The sequence below is a fragment of the Hyposmocoma kahamanoa genome, unplaced genomic scaffold (genome assembly GCF_003589595.1).
Source record: "Hyposmocoma kahamanoa isolate Upper Pololo Valley unplaced genomic scaffold, ASM358959v1 175, whole genome shotgun sequence".
NCBI classification, from domain to species: Eukaryota; Metazoa; Arthropoda; class Insecta; order Lepidoptera; family Cosmopterigidae; genus Hyposmocoma; species Hyposmocoma kahamanoa.
Window position 1 is genome coordinate 542,873 of NW_020653685.1, and position 19,455 is coordinate 562,327.

At 35.1% G+C, this 19,455-nt stretch overlaps 2 protein-coding genes across 6 annotated transcripts in view; both read left to right on the plus strand.

The window, feature by feature from the left end:
• LOC113225829 (broad-complex core protein isoforms 1/2/3/4/5) overlaps window positions 1-14,308 on the plus strand; it is a 220,556-nt gene extending 206,248 nt beyond the window's left edge. For 3 of the 5 annotated variants that reach the window (XM_026458276.1, XM_026458277.1, XM_026458278.1), the window contains exons 7-9: window positions 3,453-3,621; window positions 3,897-3,944; window positions 6,161-6,862. In XM_026458276.1, the coding sequence (XP_026314061.1) occupies window positions 3,453-3,621; window positions 3,897-3,944; window positions 6,161-6,492 (549 nt within the window). In that variant the 3' untranslated portion in view covers window positions 6,493-6,862. Of the gene's footprint in view, window positions 1-3,452; window positions 3,622-3,896; window positions 3,945-5,268; window positions 5,972-6,160; window positions 6,863-13,904 lie in introns of those variants that run through there. The other 2 variants (XM_026458280.1, XM_026458279.1) reach the window with 2 other exon arrangements.
• Window positions 14,141-15,720, plus strand: LOC113225804 (PR domain zinc finger protein 16-like; the record flags this gene model as incomplete). The annotated part of the gene is made up of 2 exons (XM_026458244.1): window positions 14,141-14,225; window positions 14,780-15,720. Coding segments are annotated over 2 exons (435 nt in total), but the record flags the coding sequence as incomplete, so codon positions are not given.
• Between the last annotated feature and the right edge of the window lie 3,735 nt (window positions 15,721-19,455).

Below are 19,455 nucleotides of genomic sequence, written 5' to 3' on the forward strand. Positions count from 1 at the left end.
GTAATTTCATCACATCAAGAACCTGTCGGCTGTTATCGAGGCATTTAAATGGCCTGAAAGAACTCTTGAATAACGCAGACACTTATAGCACCGCACTAGGGAAAGTATCGGGGGTTCCATGTACATACATATAGATAACAAGAAATGACATCCAAACTTACGAGAGAAATAAATAAAGGCCATACAAATATTTCGGGGGTCTACTCTAGGTCTCTATCCGTCCGAAGCAATTTGCTGTCAGATAAGTAATACTCGACCAAATTATCAGTACAGTGTGTTAAAAAACCCGACCTCTAAAGTACGTGGAATTACATATTTACCAAGTTTTATTGAAGTCGGTTACCGGAAAGTACGCAAACCCGGATTCGTCCCCTAGTACGCCATTATACGGAAATTGACACAGGAGGTAATAAAAATCGGATCTCACAACTCAAAGTATATTGAGAGAGAAAAACACCTTGAATAGCAAAATCAATCATTAAAATAATTGCTCCTTATAATAAAATTACTTGGCGCTATTTATAAAAATGAATCCTCATGCGTGAACAGCCACCCTTAGAGGTGGATTTTCTTCAAAATTAAATGGGACTACTATGGAGGTACCCTCTTTCCAACAAAAAAAAGAATCATGTAAATTGGTTCACAAATTTGAGTTATCGCGTAACATACATAAAAAAACATACAGTCGAATTGAGAACCTCCTCCTTTTTTGAAGTCGATTAAAAATAAAACGCATTGCATAACGTGTAAATAAGAAAGAAAGAAAGGAAAGTACTTTATTTGGTAAACTTGTGACAAAATAAATATAACAGAGTGATAACAGAAATGAAATAATCTTATGATAAATACAAAATAAGAGAATTACATTTCAAAGTTACCAAAATGGTTTCCATTCAATTTTTTTTAACAAGACGTGGAAAACACCTTGTTGTCGTTGTTGTTGTTGTTGAAGTCGAAGCCGAATGATGATGAAAAAGGATGATGATGTCGTTACGTCCAGGCAGATAAAATAATTTAAAAAAAATAATAGACTTAACTAGGCGTAAATCAAGACTTAAATGCAAATCAAAAAGTACAAAAGAATCCTATAAAAATGGGTGTACGTGTAGAGTAATTTGTTTAAAATAATACTTTGTCCTAATTAAGTTTTTGTGCACTGAGTTCGCTTTCCAATGAAACTTATTCCAATCAATACGACAAAATTATTTCGAATATGCTTAGTACTTGACTTTTAAAACACTTACAGGAATAATAATAACGCACACACTCAACATAGCCCCGCACTAGGGAAACCATGTGTCGCGGGTGCCATGGACACACACATAGACCACCACAAATCACACCCAAACTCACGAGATAAATATATTTAGGCTATACAAATATTTTTCCCGGCCCGGGAATCGAACCTGAGACCTCTGCGTGGCAGTACGACATGGTAACCGTTCGGCCACGGAGGCAGTTAGTTATTAAATAACGTGAGTTATTCATATTTAATAATAATGTGGTGTTATTGTTATAAACAACTTTGAAATTTTTTCTTAACTTCGTCCCAGAGAACGTGGGGAACAATATGAATTACGTTTAACAAATTTTATTAATGTCGGTTAACGAAAAGTGGGTCACACGCAATACATTTGATCGAAACCGGGTTCATCCCCTAACTCGCTACCCTTAGAGGTGGAATATTTTATCCAAATTTGAATGGGACCACTACCCCCTTTCCAATAAAAAAGACTCGTCAAAATCGGTTAATAAATGTCGGAGAAATCGTAATACTCCAAAAAATACAGTTGAATTAAGAACCTCCTTATTTTGAAGTCGGTTAAAACAGCTACTACTCAGTCATGAATATTTATAACAAGCACTACGTGAAATAAACGGATAACAGCTGACAAACAGCGAATTATGAAATAACGATTTCAATGTAAATGAATATTGAGAACAATGATTCTGCACGATTTTGTATATTGTCTAAACAGAAGAAATCTATAGACGAATCGTTTAATTACCATCTCGTAAAACATATTTAATGTAAATAAATTAGATTTTTGTGGCAAATATTCTTATTTAGACCACTGTTGGCGACGTCTTACTATTTATACTATACGTTTTTTTTATAATATCAAGTGACGGGACGAACTAATGATTCTGGTGCATACCACTTTAAACTAAATTTATTTTATCAACTGTCTGTTCAAACTGCCGCGCTTGAATCGGTGTCTTCAGTTGTCAAAAAAAAAAACAAAGACATATCGCATGGGACTTGAATTAAGTTGCCAAATAGTTAACATCTCGCAAAAACAACTAAAAGTAAATGTCAGTAAAAATATTACCGATCCTATTTTGTTTATTTTAAATCTAAAATCCAATGGCATTGTTAAATTAGAACAATAGCAACAAGTCCTTGACATGGTGACGTAAGGCGATAGAGTCTACTTACATTAAACCTGCGGTATGTAACAGTAACCGATGTCACTTAGAAGTAAACAAAACGACTTCCGCGACGTGTCACACCATTGAATTATACAGTACCGAGTAGAACGACCGTCTAGCGAACTAGATTCCATACGCGGAACCGTCAGCGTCAAATGACATCGGTTCATATGACGATTAAATAGAACAATTAAAAAGTGACATTTTAGAGCTCTTTACTGTTTAGAATATTCCAAGAAAAATAAATTTTTTTTTTTTTCGAATCAATCAAGAACGTAAATTTTTGGTCCATTAACTTAAATGCGAGCAGACCACCCACCAACAACGCAAGACCAAGAACGATATCCAGCAACAGACGTCTTTCTAATGAAGTGATGATAATTATTTGCTGACATTGTTTACCGTTAATACGTTAAAGTACGGTTCTATTTTACGCTGTGTAGAGATACTAAACAAATCACAATCTAATCCAAGATCCAGGGAAATCATCTCACTTTTATTTAAGAAAAACTTTCTTTTTTCCCCCAAGTTAGATTGGCGTGCTAACTTAGATAGTTGTTGAGTTTGTTTGTTAATAACATTTTTAATTTCGTTCTATTGGATCCGAGCCGGCCTAAATTAGTTATGAAAAGTTTGATTAAATCTCGAAACATTTCAGGGCCAGTTTGTTTATTATAGATTTCTGAAATATATAGATTAGACAATTTACGTTTGTTTTTTAACACATTGAGCTAAAATTAGGTCTCAGTTTTTAAATAATAATTAAATTATTATTATTTAAACCTATGAAAATAATTTATTTTATGACGTATATTTTCAGAATTGCCACTATTTGTTTTGGTACACAAAGAATCAATCGGTTTATTCATGTACTGTCCAATTTTAAACGCGGTTTAAAATATACAGTTGTAAATAACATCATTACTATATTTTTTTACAAAACGTAGGTAACCCTAATCTAATTTTAGAATATGAAGCCTGCAGGAGGAAACTAATGTGCCTACGTTTGTGTGTCTCAGGGAGGACCTCCATCACGCGGCAGCTCCGCTGATGCTGACGATCGCACCCCGCCACCCCAGCTGCCTCCTTCACCCTTCATACAACCGGCTGACACGAAGCTCTTTGCTTCTTCTAATGCATACAGCTTCACTATGCATCCAGCACTCACTGAGCATCCATCTTTGGCCGGTAAGTTAGATGTGCCATGCGCAGTAGGAGTAAATATAAGTAGGTATAATATTGTTTTTTTTTGTTTTTTTTTCTATCGATTAGGGACATTAATTTAGGCGAGACACTCTTCTTTTGAAATTTAGGTATGACAATTTTAATTTAAAAAAATCCCCAATAAGACTGCATAAAAATATAACACATAACGATATTTCATTGAAGCCACTAACAGACTTCAGAAATAGACAATATAACTTCATAGTTCAGAAAGCATAAGAAGGTTATGGTGCTTTCAGGTCTGCCAAGTCCACTCGCTCCAGACGGCATGGCCAGTACATCTCAAGGTGAGTCTCAGCTTGTCTAGCAACAAGTTTATTTTATGCATTACTACATATATTGAAACAAACGATATTTTTAATGCACTGTCTGTCGTATGCCACCATCACCGCTTCCTCTCTGCTCTGTCATTATTAGGTTTATATATCATTATTAGGTTTTATATTTTTACAAAATGTATGAGGCAATTATCACGTGACATATACTTATAATCTATGTATTCTAATTATAATATACCTCCTCTTAACCTCTATATATGTATGTCTTCATTTTGTGCTCTGTGTTCTGTATTAAACTATTAATGTTGGCTTTTTGTGTTCTGGTTCGATGGAGACGCGTAGGCAGAATATGTTTTCATTTTCTTGATCAGACTTTTGCACGCTCTGGACGTTGAGGAATGAGAATCTGTTTATCATTGAACCAAAACGCAACGTGGCGTGCATGTTTATTGTACTGTAACTATAGATTAATGTATAACTATACGATGAAGATATGCTAGCTTGTTTTCTAGATGTGACTTGAAACAATGTGTGCTAGGACAATCCCTCACTCACTCCCATGTCTCCAACTCAGATTGTTTTTTTTGTTTTCGTTTCAATTTGCGATTTTGAGTTTTTTTTTTTTCAAAACTTTCTCACCTTTATTTTTCGTTTCCTTGAAACCATTACACGTTCATTCGTTATGATAATTACCATGAATGCACTTAACCTTGTAACAAACTTATATTTGGCTTCAAAATTGTTTGTTAATCAATAAAATGTTTTTAAAAAAAATCAAAAACGAATTGGCATCCTAAAATTCGACCACCGCGTTAGGCCGAATTCGGATACGTTATTTACTTAAATGCAAAGACAGCGGATCCCATGAATCATTCGTGTTTCTAAAAACATTCTCGAATTACCCTTAATCACATTGTCTTGGGAAATTACGTGTAAAATAATAACTGGGGACATTCAAGATTGGACAATGGAATTTTAGTAATGGTAATGTGAAAACATTCAATTATTTCATTGAAGAATATTTAAAGCTTTTGTTCGGGATATTTGAGACTGCACTCAGATCGAGTCCCGGGCTATTATGAAAACAGCGAATTTAACTCACCACACTCATCGCTCGCGCTGTAAGCTTGCTAAGCCAAATAGGGCCGCCGAGTAGGACGACAGTATGCGATACTAATACCGCTTGACATTATTGACATGCGCCGCGTCGGATGGCTATCATCAAATGTAAAGGGGGGTGGCGGTGCTTGAGTCAGAGAGGCTACGATAAAGAGAGTGCATTAAAAGTGCGTTCGGAAGCTTCGAAGGGGCTAACTGCTTGTGTTGTGACCAGGTGGCGCCCGCACCCCCCAAGAAGATTACAGGTGCGAGCCCTGTAACAAGAGCTTGTCTTCGTTGACGCGGCTTAAACGACATATTCAAAACGTTCACATGAGACCCTCCAGGGAGCCAGTGTGTAACATTTGCCGGCGCGTTTACTCCAGCCTGAACAGTCTGCGCAACCACAAATCGATCTACCACCGCAAGCAGCAGCCGCCAGCCGCGCCCGCCGGCCAGGGGCCGTTCTTCCCGGTCAACTGACGCGCGCCCCGGCCCGCCAGGCCCCCCCGCGCGCGCCCCCACTCGCCATTCCCGCCACCGACACGCGCGTTGCCATTCGAAGACACTAAGCTGCCATCCTTACCACCTAAACGTCAAACTCTTGCCGTAGATCTTTGTTAAGTTTAAACAATTGTATCGCGATAATGTTCCTAACATTTGTACATAGCATAGTTTTACTCGTTCTTTGCATGCGCATCGCAGACTATATCTATGTATCTATAATATATTCGTAACTAAACTCTGTAATTAACGCTTCCGTGTAAGTGTAGCCCGAGTGCGCGGGCGCAGCTGCGGCGCCTGCGCTACGCTTACACGAGCTCGCCTCTCTGGAACCAATTGGGACATCTATCTATCGGTACACACATAACCACCAACGTTTCATTAAGCGCATTAGTCAGATCGGTGATTACTATGTATAGACACGTTGATTGCCTCTACAAGCCAAAGCCAGGTTCAAAATTCGCGGTCTCTGTGCCAATTGGTTCCTGCGGTATGGGACCTGTTGGATGCGACCTCGCGGGGTGTCGCGTGGTGCTGGATACGACGCACGGTGTAGGGGGGGTGGGAGGGAGGGGATAGGGACTAATGCGCTGTGCTAATGTTGGTTGTTATGTGTGGCGCAGTGGGCCCGCTGGGCGCGGGACACCGCTGCGAGGTGTGCGGCAAGCTGCTGTCCACGCGGCTGACGCTCAAGCGGCACACGGAGCAGCAGCACCTGCAACCGCTGCACTCGGCGCGATGCAGTCTCTGCCACAAGGTGTTCCGCACGCTCAACTCGCTCAACAACCACAAGAGCATCTACCACCGGCGCCAGCGCGGCGCGCCGCCGCCGCTACCGCTGCCAGCGCATGCGCACGTGCCGCAGCCCCAGAACCTCTCCGCCGCCGACACCAAGATCGTTCCCCCCCACCACAACATCGACTTCTACAAGTTCAAAGATCAGTTCAACGTCTAAGTTTTAACGTCTAATCAATTCGAAGGTAAAGTTTTTCTTTAAATAATAATTATTCTAGTTATAATATTTTAGTTATTTTATTCTCCGACATCGGATTCGTTATATTGTTACGTTAAGAATTTTTCATTATACACTATTTAGTTTTAATAGGGATCTTTGAACTTGTGGACGCCGCGTGGCGGGAGTCGATCATGACAATGATGTATCATCACAACTATAATTTACACTGACATTCCACTTGAAAGACGCGAGGGCGACACTCGAGAAGTTTTTTCTCAAAAATTCGACAGAAACAGTTTTACCGCGACACGAAAGCCCAATAATTGCAATACTGCGGCTAACGACAACTCCTGAATCTTACACTATGTTAAAATGTGCGACAATAAGGCGAAGAGAAAAATTAATATTTTGAGAAAAGATAAAAATCTTGGTGCTGTAAATTTATATAATATTAGGCTTAAATAAAAAAGAACAGTGTTCGCGTAAGTAACTAAAGAGGCAAATTGTTTCAATATTGTGTTCATTTTTGGCATTTTGCAATTTATTTATTCTGTATTTCTATCTGAATGATCTCACTCTTAGATATTTATACGAGATTACTAAAAACTATTTAAAAAAATATAAAAGATATATACAGATGTATACATTGGCTGGATGAGGCTTCAAATTTATGTCTAGATGATTTTTTTCTTTAAGTGAAAGACTGAAGATATAGCACCAATGTCGAAGGACGTTTTGTTGTCATAATGGAACCCGCAGAAAGCAAATTATATATACAAACCGGATAATACATAATAAATACAACACTAATTCAGGACTACACAGACACGCGCAACATGATGAAAACTATACTAATTTATTATTATTATTTTCCTCTCAGTTTTACATGAAAGTGAGTAAAACTTAGGATATTTTGGTCTATATTTGAGAACTGCGTTATACTCACTTGAATCCGTTGAAGATGTTATAAACAATAAAGTACAGTGGCCCAAATATAGAGCCCTAAGGAACACCAAATTTTCGGAAGTAAATGTGAATTGGCCCAAATATTGATCCCTGCAGAACACCATTTCGATAACTTATATCAGATTTTGGCTCATAAATAAACATTAAAAAATGTTCCAACGGTCAATTCTCAGTATCCATTTGGAATATAAATTTCTAACTTTACATTAAGCATCAATTCATTATAAGAATGTTGAAGTTATTCGTGAATCTTTCCTCAAATTGGAAAAGGAACGTTATTCCAATTCATAAGTAGATAAAATTCTAAAGTGTTACTTCGCTTTCTGTAAACTGTACTTTGATTCGTTTGTTATCAATTTTATAGAGCTTTCCGTTCCCTTCTTTTTATACATGGTGTTACAACAGAGCGGAAATAAAACTTGAAGGGCATGATAACTCGTCAATAGAAACAATTTTTGTCTTACTTAAAAAAACATACAAATGCAGCTTTTGCATAGAAGTTTGTAGTCGCAAATTTCCAAAAGTATAATAAAAATTGTTAATATTCATGAGTAGATTAATTAAGTTTTATTAAAACTATTTTGCAATAACTTTGTATTTTTCCTTATCCAATGCAAAGCAAAATAGCAAGTAACTCGCGAGGTGCCATTTAACAAAGTAAATATGGCTATTTTATTATAAATATTTTTTAGTTTAGGCGTTTACAATTCTGTTCGACACAGTTCCTAAAACTAAATTTAGTTTTGATGAAATCAAGAACATTTTCCCTTAGAAAAATTAACTTCTTATCTACATTCTTACTTACGACGATACATTTGGTAACTCTTTATACTAAATCATCATTCTCCGATAGTATAGTAAGTGTTATAATAATAAAAACCAAATACACTACAAACACTACCCGAGTTGATTTAAAAGCAACCCTATCAATGCCTCCATGATACCCAAACTGAAAATACGAGTATATTTACACTAGTAAGTCACGAATATTTTTTTTAAATGCGAGTAAATATGAAGGTGTCACGACCGCGCGTTAACAAGTGTAAAGCGATTTAATGATATTTTTTATATCAAATTAGTTTAGTTTAAGGAAGTGTGACGAACAGAATTGTTACTTTTAGTTACTTTCCCCTATTTTGTGTTCGTTTTTCTTATTAATTTGTTTCGTTGATTATATTTATTGGCTACCGTGGTTTGGCAGCTTTGGCCAGGACATTGTGTCGATACGACCCACTGTTGCGCGTTAACTTTGGGAAAATTATTAGAAATTAACCTGTTCACAAATATTTATTGAAAAGTATTCGGGTTTATTAGGCATGTTTACAAATTCAAAATTACTTTATTGGACATGCATTGCAAAAAAATAAAATATTAAAAATAAACATATCGAATTGATCTATGTATTCTGCTCCAAAGGACTAGAATACACAACTACATAGTTTTATACATATGACTGATGGTAAGCTAGACGCCTGTTCATAATAACACTTGCAGTGCCACTCAGAGCTTTAAATTGCAAACATCTGAGGGGCACTGCCAGTGCGCCCGTCACCCTAAGACATAAGTTGACGAATACCATATGCCTCTAATTTCACCAGCACCCTTACAAAACCGGAACGTAGAATGCTCATATTAAACTTAGCTTCAAAAATTGTTATGGTGTACGTGTACGTAGTAAGCTTTGGGATGCGGGTTACTTTAAATTGTGCCTTGCAATTGTCGCTTACCACCGGGTGCACGACATAATCTTCCAGTAGCTATATAAAAAATAGATTCTGAATATAACAAAACCTATTTAAAATTTTGAAACCATTCGCCTGACAGAAGTCGCCTAACAATGGTAGTAAATAAATTGACTTAACATTATTAATTGTTTTTTTTTTAATTTCTATTGCAACTTTTTTGTAAATTTACTATACTTGCAAACTATGTTGCTATTACGTTGTACAATTGTAATTAAATTACACATTATAATATTATTATTATCACTATAATACATAAAAATAGGTTATAGTATAAAGTTTAATAATTCTCAGTGTTAAATGTTCCTACATTTTTGTGCAAAAATCTTTGATCAGATGTTTGTTTTCGCTTGCCATAAGAATAAACTGTCTTATGTGAATGACTTTCTCGTGGAAAAACAATACTATCCTTTTTGGTTCCTTTGTAATCAGGAAAAACAGGCTCTCGACATATTACGAATTCTGGAACATACTAGAGGCTATATACATACCACAGACTTAAACTAACTGTTGTTAAATCTGTTTATCGTAGGTTTTTATAATTAGCACGAACCTGTCAGAGGCTATTTAGAAGAATAATCTACTAAAAACTGGAATGGTGGAATTAGTAAGTATTCAAAATTTCAATTCATGACGCGTAATTTATGACGTTTTCCAAAGCAGGTGAAAGAATCTGTCACCCACATTATATTTAAATCCAATATTAAGTATTTTTGTATCATTACAAATGTGCTATGTAAACAGCTTTATGTAACAATGACAATTTAAAATTCTTCACCTTTACCTGTTACGAAATTAGTAACATTTTTCTAAAAACTTTGAAAAAATCATTCACATAAAGCAAAATCAATGTTGAGTTTAAAGGATGTTACAAAAATGTGTATTTAAATATTTACATATTACAATTTTAATTTATTTGGCGATTACAAAGTTATAAAAATATCCTATGCACCCTGATAATGTAAAAAATATGAAAAATTTCGTGCGAAAAGTACGACTGCACAAACTTTTTATGTTTTTCATATTATTGTTGTCTTTCTAAACTCGATGTTGTTACAATTAAATTTCTGAATGATATTTCCACATTTCTGTAACACAACACAATGTAACTAATCTAGTACAGTAATGCATCACTATTTTAAACCGACTATTGTTACATTTCTTTTTTAATAACTATAAGGTACTTGTAAATGTAAACAACATAATTTATTATAACAATATACACTTTAAGTAATTTAGTGCCTGCTTTACATAATTATGTAACATGTGTTTTTTTCGTCAAAAAAAGACAAATCTTGCGTAAATTCTAAACTTTAGAAGTAGTGTTTCGAACACTTCTAAGTATTCTTTTTATTAAACGATTGAGAAATTCATCTATAAGAAAATTTTAGTTTAGTTTAGAAAATACAAACAAAATTGGTTTTCGACTTGAAATTTTTTTTTTTTTCACCTGAATCGACATTTTTTGCATTGTTAACCAGTGAGATTTAATCAAAATTTGTTTAATAAAAAAAATACTAGCGACCTAGTAATGGATGATGCTTTATACTCTACCTTTAACAAGTATGAGAGGCTTCCTAAATAAAATTTTAATATGCTATTTTGTATGTTATAAGGTTTTGTTGTTATTGCTACATACATAAATGCTTAGCCATTACAATTGTTTAGTGATTTAGTAAGCTTTATTATGATACTTTACAAAATTGCAAGACTAGGGTTTTGGTGCTAAATTGGAACGTTTGTGCTAGAAAAAAAAATCTTAAGGGAAACGGAAATTCAACGAGAAAATTTTGTAAAATTTTTCGCAAAGCATTCCGTGGGAAAAAAACTGTTAAGTTTTTATTTGCAACAAATGCAATTTTTGAACGTAGAATTGTTGTTTTTTATCTAGTAACTTAGATAATAGTTTCTATTGTTAATTTGGGTTTGGGAATTAAGTTAGTTGACTAACTAGGCTTAAGGTTTATCTGATTCGTATAGATTAGCATGACTACGTGTTTAATTTACGATTACAGGGATGTGCTGCTAAGGCAGTACGGTCATAATTTGCTTTTGATACCAAATCTATATACACGTACGGAGAAACTGAATTTTATAACCCTTCAATGGATTTTCGATTCAAAATTAATTATTGTTGTGTCAAAATACATCAATTTCAAACTGAAAAGGGGCGCTTTTAGAGCTGTAAATGTATTATTGTCTTTACAGCTCAAAATGCGTCACTATTTTTAATTGAAATTGTGCCTTTATGACTCTATAATGGCTTCTGCTTCCTGGTCTTCCGATTGAAACTTTCCTTATAAGGCCAGACTGGTCAAATCAAAAGATGTGATATAATTAGTTAAAGAAAGGAACCCGAAACCACATCTAGCAGTCCGTGTCCATCAGTTCGCCAGGTGGTCAATCATACACTGGTGCCAAAAATCCATCATTCTTCAACTGAAAAGAAACAGTTTTTGTGTTGTAAACTCTAGCTCCAAAACATATTTTTTACTCTGTTCTAACCTTTTTGCAGACGTGGGCTCGTTTTTTTTTTTACCTGATTATGTCTCTTCTTAATGCACTTGATGAAACTGGTCTAGCTGGATTTTCTGCCATTTTTCTCATTGCTTCTTCTTGTTTAAGACCTAGAGCCTAACGTTGAGTTCCTAAAACGACGAAATATTGACTTTTCCCTTTTTTTATCTAAATAACTACGTCTAGGCCTTCCTTGTCTATCTTTCTCCTTCAATTCTCTGTTATCTAGAGTGAACAACTCACCGTATTTCAACTAAATAGGAGCACTTTTAGTGTTGTAAAGTTAAGTTCCAAAATACGTGTACTAAAGATAAAAAAAGGTATCATTGTCGTAGGAATAGAACGACTTGAGAATTTATTTAGAAATTTGTCGCTGAAAATAAAGGATTGCCAAAATTTAATAACGCTATAGACTGATTAGACTAAGTACGCGTTCGAATTGTACACTATTAGGCGTATTTTGTAGATAAAAATAAAATTGTACAATTATTTACTAAATTTAAATAATTTTTATAAAACGCCGCGGTGGCTGAAAGTCGGGCGTGTTTCGGTTCTGTATTAACTCGAAATTGACATGTGATTATATGATCTTGGTTGGAGTTAGGTGCTAAGTTAACGGATCTCATAAGACCTAGGGTCTGTGGGTTTTACTGGGCAAGAACTATACCGTGTTCTAAACAGGCAGAACACATCCCTGTCAAAAACTGCATTAGTTAGGAATTTAGCAAGTGTAAGACTGTATCTGTGACCTGTTTAAGTTTTTATCTTTCGAATTAAGGTTAATATGTTTTTTTTTTCATTCCCCCGCGCTCGCTGGGCGACCCTATGTGTTCTTATACTTCTTGTTGGCATTTTTACTTATTTTCTAAGGGATCTAAATTAATTTATTTGGTTGTTGTATTGAAATTTTATATTATTTCTTAAATTATTATTCTGTCCGAATTTTGTATAGGTTTTTTTTTGTTGACAATTGGCCCCTGTGTAATGCAGTCCATTTTAGCTTATGTTATTATTGTGAAAAGTGCCAAAATACGGTGTTTTGTTTTTGTCTTCCATTGTATGAAATACGTTTTTTTATTAAATGTTAGTAATTGTTTTGCGGCAACTACGTGAGCTTATTCTACGCCGCACAGATTTTGTTTCAAATATAACGATTATAAGAATCGTTTAGAAAAACGATTCGAAATTAAAAACTCCACGATACACCCTACATTTATGATAAAATTTAATTTTGATAACCCTGGTATGGCCAAGAGCATATCAAGCATAACACTTAAGATCAACTCTATGTCGCATGCGATAAGAGTTTATCCAATATCCAAAGTGTCAAATTTTCTGAGTTAACCAGGTTTGACTGTTTGCCAGTTTTAAAAGTCTATTACTATCCTAGTTCTGTGTATAAGTTGTCAAACCTGTTTTTCCTATTTTTAGATATTATTAACAACTTATTTATAGTTTGAACAAAATCTGCGTGACGTAAGCAAACGCTCGAAATAACATCAAATCTATATAATGGGCTGCAAATATTCATAGCTATCAAAATATGTTCCCACTACCTCTATAATTATGTATAAATATCAAATAAAATAGTTCTTTTCCTTCCTTACTTTTAACTAAACTACTTGACGTAACTACCTACTCATAAAGTGTAATTGTAATCGTTAAACCGACTTCATAAATCCTAATATCGATGATAATGGCGTTTTTAATAAAAACAAATACACAAAAATATTGTCAGTTTTATTAAACACCTTTGAAACCACCATGCATTTGTTAAATATTGGTTTTTCCCAGCTTTTTAGTAGACGTTAGAATTTTTTGTTTTTCAACGCACGGTTTTTTTTATTACCGTCACGCTTGCAATACCTGTTTTACGGCCTTTCATTTATATTTTCCGCTTCTTGTGCATGTTGTTTGTTATAACACAAAATCATTGGCCACCGTAGCTTCGCCATCATTTCTTATTTATTATTTTCTTTTACTTTTACAATTTATTTTTATTATAATTTTAAGTCACTATAATTTCAATTCCTTTAATCAGTTTTTAATTTTTAAACGAAAAAGAGAACTTTTTGAACAATTTCAAAAATGAAATTCCGAATTCCGTGTTAGGCCTAACGAATTCTTTTGTTTTACGCGTTCGGGGCGCAACCCCATATTTTTTTGTTTTTTTCGATCTGTTTCCAGGTAAAAAGTTATTCTCGTGCTCGCTATGCGGGAAGGTATTGTGCTCAAAGGCGTCCCTGAAGCGGCATATCGCCGACAAACACGCTGAGAGGCAAGAGGAGTACCGATGCACCATTTGCGAGAGGGTATACTGCTCGAGGAATTCGCTGATGACCCATATATACACCTACCACAAGTCAAGGCCGGGGGAGACCGAGCCAATCGGGCGGTTTTTTTAGTGACTACTCGGACGGAGTTGGCGCGGCCTGCGGCAGTACCCATCTAGCAAAGAGAACCAACAGAACGGCCGACTCTCCACAGCCGTACTTACCATCGCCAAAGGTTAGAACTTCCACTTGTACCACAACTCACTAGGGTACAGCTCCTAACAACGACTAACGATTCTCGAATAGAATTAACACTAGGACAGGGTTAAAACCTTATTTTTCAGTTTGAATTTTTACTTTTCCTTACGTTTTTGTTTGAAAAATTTCTTTATTTTTACCTCCCTAAGCCAAAGGCCCCCTCCCATCGGGTTTCGCAGTTTTGACGTTGTTGTGTTGCTTGGAGCATGCTTCTATCATTTTTGTTATCACGTGTTTCTGTGTCATTGTGGTTGAGAGAGTTTCCTAAAATTTTGAATATAAAAACTCGTGATTACTGTGTAGTTAGTCAATGTGTACAGTGCATATATTAGTATGTAATTATTACTTATTATTATTAACCTCATACATTCTACGTATTATTATAATGGTAATATGAAAGCATATTCGGTTTTCGAATTTGTTCCCTAACTGTTTTGAATGTTGCCAGCTAACACCGATCACTCCGAATGCGGGGAGAGAGCAAATTACGAGAAGAAATGTGCAAAAATAATATGTGTATTTGATTTTCAGCTGTACCGCCCCTCCGTATGCCCCCGCCGACGGCCGGCGGAATCAACGAGCCGCAAGAGTGTCCCTACTGCCGCAGGACATTCTCTTGTTACTATTCCTTGAAACGACACTTCCAAGACAAGCACGAGCAGTCCGACACGTTGTACGTGTGCGAGTTCTGCCACCGGAGATACAGGACGAAGAACTCGCTGACGACGCACAAGAGCCTGCAGCACCGCGGATCGAGCGGCATGCTCAAGCGGCTGCTGAAGACGTCGGCGCTGCACAGCGCGCTGGCGCCGGCGCCGCACCACCTGTTCGACCTGGGCGCCAGCGAGCACGCGCCGCAGCTGCCGCCCGGGCTGCAATGACCTCAGCCCATGGCCTGAACCGGAGGGAACAGCCCGCGGCGCGCGCGCGGGCCCGCCCCGCCCGACGCGCCGCGGCACGGACAAGGACTCGAACGGGATACCACTCCAATGTGCAATATTACGGACTATGCCAAAACGATGCAGGACTATGCCGCATTTTAATGGTTAATCGTATTATAATTAGTAAAATATTGACGTTAGTTTTAAATTACGTAAACAGTATTGTTGCACGCGACTTGTAGAAGTCGTTTAGTGTACGCTTCGACGGTCGGACTTCGCTTTGTGACTAATCTATAGGACGAAACGTTACTGGCATTTTCTAGAGAAAATGTTCACTCGGTGTTCAAGATGACAATGTAATCCAGAGCAATACTAAAGTATTATTTCTAGTACTGCCAAACTTATGCCAACTGTATTCTAAAGAGAAAAAAAAACATATTTTAATCACTATTCGATAAATGTTTAGTGTCAAATTAGAATCGGTAACTGTACAAAAAACGAACGTACAAATTTTAACAGTAAATTTTTAAATGCAAAGAAAATATTTTTTAAAGAAACTTTTTTCGGACGCCAAATCTAAATTAATGAAAATACAGATTATTTAGGTGTTAATTACATAAAAAAAAATTTTAGACTAAATGATACTGTTGATGTTGAGTAAAAAAATTAAAGACTTCTTAGAATCTGATTTCGAAAGTACAAAATTTAACGTCTAATGAACAATATGTGTACTCTATGTGCGTTTTGGCTTCAATAAGATAAATTTAATATGAATGTATAAGTAGCCGTGCCTTCGTTCGTCTTCATGCCGTTAGAGGAGGTTGGGTGCCGAACTGGGTCGGGTGGCGAGCAGACAGCGAACGAACGGAAGAGAACAACCATGGAATACGACACGGGCGCGCGTCGCGCGACGTCGGCGCACGCGCGGCGAGACGATCCTTGGGTACAGGGTGCAGAGCTGTAGGGATAGTGGCGCAGCAAATGCCTGAGAGCGGGTCTTCGAAAAGCAGTTCGACGATCGTATACGTGTGCATGATTGCAAATCATGAAACAAACATTATTGTTTCTTGTGTATAAAATTACGTAGATATAGGTATTATGAATAGAATTATATTTAATCTGTATCCATTTTCGGATTTCTCTCTGTGAGTGTATAGTGGTTCTAATTTAACGTCGACCAACGTAGCGGACGTCTCGTTATTGAAAATTTATTAGATTATTATTATTATTATATTATTCTCAAAAAAAAATCTTAGGAATAACCATAAGATGGCTGCAGATTGTAAAAAAAAAAAATTTTATTTTAATATATCGTGGGAAAATGCTCGATTACCGCATTTGTCTGGAAAATACGATAAACATATCTATTCAGGGTTAGCGCGAAACTAAATATCATGTTAACAAAGACAGGACCGAAACTTAAACCGACATATCACATACATTTCTCTAACGTACGTACGAAGTATAATAACACCGTGATATTTCACAAAGCCAAAGAAAACGAGATAACTGCAGACAAACAATTGCCAAGATGCATTTATTACAATACATTTTTTAACAGAATAAAAACCTAAAAACTAAATTTAATATTGTGCCATATCCTTTACGTAAAAAATCAGCATTTCGATAATCTTTGGAGAACATATCAGTCACTCAAAGTGAAATTGTTTTTAAAACATTTTTCAGTCCAATATTACGGAAAATAGAACATAATATTTATTTTAACACCAACAATGCAAACTAATGCAACTCTATTACAATATTATTTTGTGCATTTACATTTTGAATATTTAGCAAACTCGGGATAAGGATTTAAATTTAAGTTTTTATTATATTCATTTCGGAATGTTACATAATTATTCGTACTTTGTGATATGACTACATTTAATGGAATTTTAATTTGGTTTATCCAAATAGTTTAAGTTAACTTGCATTTTAACCTCAGCGTAGATTTTTCTGCGAGCTAGTTTAACGGCTCCCCTAATATTTGTCTCTACTAAATATTAACGAGGTTGTCTTTGGTTTAGAACGCATATACCTCCGTGTTTTTGATACCTCAAATATATTATTTTGTTTTATAATTTTTATTGGAATGTTACACATTCTGGCTATTAGAATCGTTAGATCGCTGTAACATCGTTCGGTAACATCATCGTTTAGCTGGAGCTTAAATGAGGAAAGCAAGCGGGTAGATTGAATTGTAAATAATTATAAGTTAGTGACTAAATACATAATGGAAGTATCGTGGCATCGTCGGGAATAGAAGCCTCGTGATATTATTAACTAAATAGTAAATAGATAAAATCATTAATGGAAAGGATTTTTATATATTCTACTAATGGATTTATTATTAGACAAACTTAGACGTAGTCTCATAATGTGTTTAGTGTTTGCGTACGTTGTTTTCGCTGTGCAATTATTTTATTGATTTGGCTGTTTCTAGGCTTCTTGTTGACTGCTTCGTTGGAACGTCATGGATTAGTTTTTACCCACCAATTTTATTATTTGGAGTTTTGTAATTCTAAATTTTTGTGATCTCAGTTGACAGCTGCGGACTACATCAAATTCGGAGACGGCCGTTGGTGATTGTTATTAGGTCTTATGGATTAGAAATTTCAGTTAAGTTTGGATATTATGTGTCGGCAAATACTGTGCTCGAAGCCATGAAATTCAAAAAAAATGGAAGGTAAATATCGCTAGTGGAAGAGGATTATACAGCGAAACAATAAAAAAGTATTTTATATTTTGCAATTTATACCAAAATCCTGCATTTTTTTATAGTAAGATATTAAGTGAGAAAGCTTTTTTTTTAAAGTAATAAATCGAAATTTTCGATTCTTTCCGCTTCTTCGCCATAGATCGATGTGTTAAGTTTGACATAGAACTATCATTACAGACTGTTTTACTAAGTAGGGTAATACACAAACGAACAACGGGATGCCTTTTGAACAGTACAACTATTACAATAGCCTACAGTAAGTAAATATATAGATTAATGCACTAAAATGCAGACTCTTGGGGATATTTACACGATAAATAAAATTAGATTGCTATAGTATATTAATGTTTCTTAGTGTATAACATCATACGTATAAAAATACCTCATCGATTTTTAAACTAACATCGTTAATCCCCTTGAAGTCATTTCGAAGTATACAATTTATCACTTTTACAAAATCCCTCATGTCGTTTTAAAATAACAATAAACACACTGCCAAAGCCAATAAATATATTATAAAAAAAATATTTCTTGAACAGGATCTAGGCAACATTATAATTTTAAACAATCTACCTTTGTTGATCAAAGTTCACAAATTATTCACAAAATCTTGCTTTTAAAAATAAGTATTACCTCCAGTTATTTTAAGTATTATACCTCCATTGTTTAATTTTAATGTATTAATAGTAACAATTCTGTACTCTAACCTACCTAGGATAAATAATGTGACTGAAAAAGATATATAAAATTGTATATCTACGAATATCAGAGCAACTCTATAAGCCTTTCATTATCGATGCTCTATCTATTTTGCCCAACCAATACCATATTATAATACCATACTGGTACCATTTTGACAAAACACGTCAGAACCATGCTTCTACCGGACTGGTATCTTTATCAGTAATACCGTCCTAACACCGTGTTGGTTCTATAGTAGCATTCTCATAAATGCAGAACCATGATCACACAATATCGATACCAAATCACCATTATGATTTAATACCGTAAATGAAACTGTTCTAAAGTGAATTGTAGCGAGAAGATAGTGGAATATTATATATCTTTTTAGGCAATTTCTTTTTCCGCGTGTTTTTAATTATGGCACGACATAAACAGAACAAGTTATATACGTGCTCATTATATACTACAATAAATATATAGATATTGTAAATGTCAAATTAAGTTATAACGTTTGTTACATAGTTTTTTCCCATACATTATATTTTTTTGTTGAACCATAATCCATATTTAAAATGCAATAGTTCCCATTGGTCATAGTTTTTAATTTATATCTTTTATGAGATGTAAATTGGAAAGTAGACTACACCAGTTAATGCAATAGTTATTTAAATATAAAATAAAACTATAATTGCTCGATCGGGAATAGCGAATCCATCGTTTAAGAATACATCGACTTTACATTGTAGATAATAAATGTTTCAGTTATATACATGTTTTGTTGTATATAAATGATAATATATTTCTTGTTTTTTAGCAACGGCCCTAATTTCTTTGTTGTTTACAATATTTATTAAGTATACAGGATTTTATATCAGCTGTGATCTTTCAAATAAGTCGATATATTCTTGAGTTATAGCTTTAAT